Below are 5000 nucleotides of genomic sequence, written 5' to 3'. Positions count from 1 at the left end.
TACTTTGCATCAAATGCCTAGGCAACTTTATTTTTCACATCGAAAATTATTTTTCTGAAGTGTCAATTTTGATTTCCTTTATAATTTATGAGATTCCATTTATTAAAGATTTTTTCTTATTTTATATTAGTTATGCAATTCCTGAATGATAAATGTAGATGCAGCAGCAGTTTAAGTATGAATTGATGCAAAAGTCAGATTTACAGGTTATCCATTGCAATGTATTTTTTTCCCTTTTTCCTTTTACTTTGTGATAGAAGTTAGTTATAGGGCACCATCGACAATACAGAGGGGAAGGCCAGCAAAGAGCTACTGTTTTTTGAAAATCCAGACGATTCTTTAATTTCTTTCCTTTAATATGAAATCAATGGTTTCCATACCTCGTTCTCAAACCCATTTTAATATCTCTCGTGAACTTTCTTCAGAGCCCCTACGACATGATGAACCCGTCCTTGCTTCCTAATGCCCATGATGACCTCAAGAGCAAGCTCCAACACCCACGATCCCCACATGAACCGTATAGATACTCCCGTTCCTCCTCACAGCCGCCCACCTACCGCACAGATGACCCTTACAGGTAATGAAATAAAATTGTTCTGAGAAGTGATTTTATGAATGTTTACATAATCAGGAATTTACAAGTTTCATAATGAAACCTTTGTATGATTCTGTAAATTGTTGCTTTTTATGTAAATTTTTAAGTGTGCTAATATAACTTGTTCTTTGTACAGATCGTCTGACTACAAGCCACTACCTCCACCAAAGAGCAGTAACTACAAACCTGTTCCTCCACCAAAGCCTAAGAACTACAAACCTCAACCACCTGGGAGTATAGAAGGAGGAATGGGCTCATGGGATATGTATGCTGATGCACGGAAGGCATATGAGAGAGGCGCCTATCACACAACCAGCAATGGAGGACTCAGTGATGATTACAGTGGTCTGGACAGTGGCCAAGGCAGCAGCTTAGATAGGAAGTATGACACGTTTGGAAGATCTTCACATAAGGCAAGTTTCATGTGAATAGTACATCATCTTCCTCATTTTCTTCTGTTTCTTCTCCCATTATTTTTCTATTCATTCTTCTGTTGTTCTTTCTTATTCTTATTCACTTTGACATCCTCTTCCTCTTTCTCCTCCTTTTCCTGCTTGTCTTCTTCTTCTACCTCCTCCTAGCTTCATGATGACTAAGTATTGAGATACAAAATATCCATCTGGTTAATTGCTAACACATGCTATCCAATTGCAACAGGTGGCATCATCAGGTAGCAGAAGTGGATACTACCTGAACGTGCCCCCACCTCGAGACATGGCCCTTGCTGGGGGTGGACAAGGTGGGGGACCTGGGGGTAGAGACCTGCCCAATCATGATCACAGAGGAAGTGCTTTTGAATTGTACAAGAAGCCTCCTGACCCCAGAGGTCCTGGTGGGCATGCTGGTGTACCTGTGTACTCAGACCCAAGCAACAGGTAAGGATTTGGATGTGATCTATTGGTGGTGACGTTCCAGCGTGAAATTTTCTCGTCTTGCTAGTGAGTGGCAAGGTTGACAATATGTTGATAGGACTGTGAGTGGCTTAATGATTTAAGCAACAGATTTAATAGTTAATCTCAGTTTGATAACAGCTCAATATTATGATATGTGTGTATGTTTGAAGGGCCACAGCTTAACAAGAAGTAAGATATCTTTATTCTTTATATGAGGGCATTTGAAAGCCCAAAGAAGATGCTATATTTTTGGTTTACTATTCCCCAAATTAGTATTTTTGGTAATATTCCTCAGTTTAGATAGATATTACACAGTTTCTTTTTTATTCTTTGTCATAAAATGAGTTTACATAATTTGCACACCAAAATGATACGTCTTCTTTAGTACATAATGGATTTAGGGTTCTTTTTTTTCTAAGTGTATTTCAATATACCTATAATCTAGGTCAGAAAAAATGAGTATCAGATGTTCTTTGTTCACATGGAAACTTTATTTATATTTCATGAGAAAAGAGAATTTGGAAAAAAAACAGCTGATGGTTTTGGAGATTAAAAAGTACTTCAGAAAGAAATGATTCTTGTATTTCAAAAGGAAGTACTTGAAAGTGTGTAAGGGCTGTGTCTTCTGCATTAACATAGTGTTATGTTGGCTGTGATGTGGATATGTAAGTAATATGATGTATACATGCCATGTATGCCATGAATGTAATTTTTCTGTGGTGGTGGGTATTTATGGTATGGCAGTTTAAGCCAAAAGGATGATATTTTTAAACAATTTTCTCATTGAAGAATACTATATTATCTTCTCTTGCAGTGTACCAAAGAAAGTGAATAGCATAGTTTTAAAAGAGTTTTAAATATATTAATGTGCAAGATATCATCCTTGAAATTTAATGTTGCTTATGAATGATTGCTGGTACTAAATAATTAAAAATGAACATATAATAACAATATGAAAGGGAGAATTCAACATTGCTTACAGTAAAATAACAGTAACCCTGTGAAGATTGTGTTGTCTGACAGTGAATTGTGCCACAGAGTTTCCCTGATGAGACAATGATAATGTTTCTTAACTTTAAATCATGATGAAGTATAAAAAAGTTGTTTTTGTTATTCTTAACCTCTTCTCTCTAGACAGGATTTGTGCTTTATTTTGACAAAATAAAAAAGATAAGTGTTTCCATAGCTGTTAAATTTATTTAGTTGTGCAGTGTTGTAACATTGATTAAGCTTGACAATACATCAGTGACTGGATAGGGATTTCTTTTATGATGTAGTGATTTGAGATTTCCAGAAGGAAAAAAGGACCATTACTTTGTAATTTATTTTTTTACCTTGATTACATTACTTGTAGAGCAGGAGGAGGAATAAGGAGTGATCGTTGTGGTTTCATGATTAATTTTAAAATAACGATGCCACTTTGATTATTGCATACTATATTAATATCTTTTTACTATAGTATCATTAAGGAAGCAGCAGTTTTAGTAACCAGAGAGAGAAGGGGTTAAAAAGTAGCTTAACAATATAAGAATAAGAATAAAGTTGATTAATAAGTCTAGGGATATTGACTTGCTTTATAAGTGTTTTAAGAAATTTTTCCATAAACAGCCATTGAGATTTCTGAAATTAGAGTTTCTGCATAGTATGTCATCAGTACATATTCATTTTTTATTAAGATTGTTAGATCTCCCTTCATGGTCTTCCTTACTAGATAACATTTCAATGTTCACTACTTTCCAAGGCTGTTGGAACCAACTAAAGATAGTCTCTCATTTTTTTTCTTTCTCTTTTTTTTCATACCAAGATGTTAGTATCAAATCTCCCCATTTCATATCTTGCATCCTGATCCTATTGTGTTCATTCAAGTGTGTCTTGCACTTCTCTGTTTAGTGCATGTGGCACAGATTTTATGTTCTCAGACATCATTTCACATCAGGATGGGGAATCATCACAATAACACACTCCATCACTATAATATCTGTTGTAAAATTTTCACGATAACAATTAATCCAAGGATTAAAAAGAAAAAGAAGGGTCAATAACAACTCCCTCAAGCGCTTTTTTGTGGCTATCTGTTGTTCTGTGATCATTGTCTGACCTGTCCAAGGCTTAGTGTCTCTAACCAAGGCTGTGCCCACCATCCAGCAGGCGGTCGGTAGCAGAGGAAGGCAAACATAAGGTGATAGCCACAGCGCGGGGGGTGTATGATCACAAGGGGGGAACTCTCACCTCTGAGGAAACAGGGGTGTCCATAATCATTCCCCCAGGGGCCATTGCCAAGGGCACCAAACAGGAGATTTACTTCAAGGTGTGCCAGGACAGCTCGCTGGTCCCTCCGCTCGACCAAAACAAAGGTCAGTTAGGGACGGTACCACCACAGAGGCTTTTCCAAAGGGACAAATAAATTGAGGGCAAAGTTGAGAAGCTTTCTAAGTCTCATTGTACCAAATTGTATAGATGTGTGCATACAGGCTTAGACAAGTTCATAAATATTGACATTCATTAATTAACAGAACATATGTGAAATAAATCAACACAAGATATACATAGGCACTTCTATGCACAAATTTAGTATATACCAAAATGCACAAGAATGCACCTTCTCTGGGCATGTAAAGGATTCATGCTGAATGAGTTGAAGATAAAACAATCAAGGGAAGAGCAGGAAAATGTGTTCTCCTTCTCTTGCCTTCTTTGTTTTATTTACTAAGCATGCAAGCACTGCATAATTAAAGTCTCACACTCACTTGCACATATGCTTAAGTGCTTCTGCACATTCTCTGAGGAACAGAGTCACAAATCCAAAAATGTACATGTACAAAAATGAAATGCATAAGATTGAATAGCATGTATACAGTTACATTAAAAGAAATTGGAAAGGCAAAGAAATATGTGAATAAAATGCTTACATACAAACACACATTTACACAAAACAGTTTGTATGCACACATTCATTTTATGATCAATTGGGACCAAAAAAAGGAAAAAAATAGAAAAATAGATAAAATGTATACTTGACATAAAAAAGTTCCCTCTCAAGAGGAGAAAGTGGGAAAGCCTCTGATGTTAACGAACTGACTTCCTGCTCCCGAGAGTGAGGCCTGGATTGCTCATTGTTACCCCCTTTTGCTTGTGGGATGCTGCTAACACTCTAATAACCCTAACCCTTGAGTGAGAATCCTTAACCCTTGCGTGAATCCTTTCCTTACTAATATATATATATATATATTTCCATGAATATATATGGTCTGCTCAGTATTCCTGCCTGCCATCATACCCTCCCCCCTCTTCTTCAGCTCTTTGAATTTGAACCGTACGAAGAAGAAAAAATACACTGCTATGCGCCTGTTTCCTCCACTAATTTTTTCAGTGTGCGTATGACCAGTTCAGTATGGCAGTTTTAGATGACTGTACCTTTTAGAGTTGGGAGTATCACGTGCCATTCTTGCAGTTGCTAAGGAAACTTGTCTGCTTGGATGAATTTCAATCTTCACAGGGGTCTTGTGCTGCCG

The 5000-nt window shown here is 36.8% G+C and overlaps 1 protein-coding gene across 20 annotated transcripts in view; it reads left to right on the top strand.

Annotated features, from left to right (window-relative positions):
* The window catches only part of pyd (zonula occludens-like protein polychaetoid), a 323521-nt gene that overhangs the window by 307946 nt on the left and 10575 nt on the right, over positions 1 to 5000 (top strand). For 15 of the 20 annotated variants that reach the window (XM_070120795.1, XM_070120789.1, XM_070120794.1 and 12 more), the window contains 4 exons: positions 426 to 577; positions 732 to 1008; positions 1253 to 1470; positions 3634 to 3842. In XM_070120795.1, the coding sequence (XP_069976896.1) occupies positions 426 to 577; positions 732 to 1008; positions 1253 to 1470; positions 3634 to 3842 (856 nt within the window). The remainder of the gene's footprint in view (positions 1 to 425; positions 578 to 731; positions 1009 to 1252; positions 1471 to 3633; positions 3843 to 5000) is intronic. The other 5 variants (XM_070120803.1, XM_070120802.1, XM_070120793.1 and 2 more) reach the window with 1 other exon arrangement.

This window comes from Penaeus vannamei, chromosome 4 (genome assembly GCF_042767895.1).
Source record: "Penaeus vannamei isolate JL-2024 chromosome 4, ASM4276789v1, whole genome shotgun sequence".
Lineage (NCBI taxonomy): Eukaryota > Metazoa > Arthropoda > Malacostraca > Decapoda > Penaeidae > Penaeus > Penaeus vannamei.
Note: the sequence above shows the minus strand (reverse complement) of the source record. Positions and strands in the feature narration are given on the sequence as shown.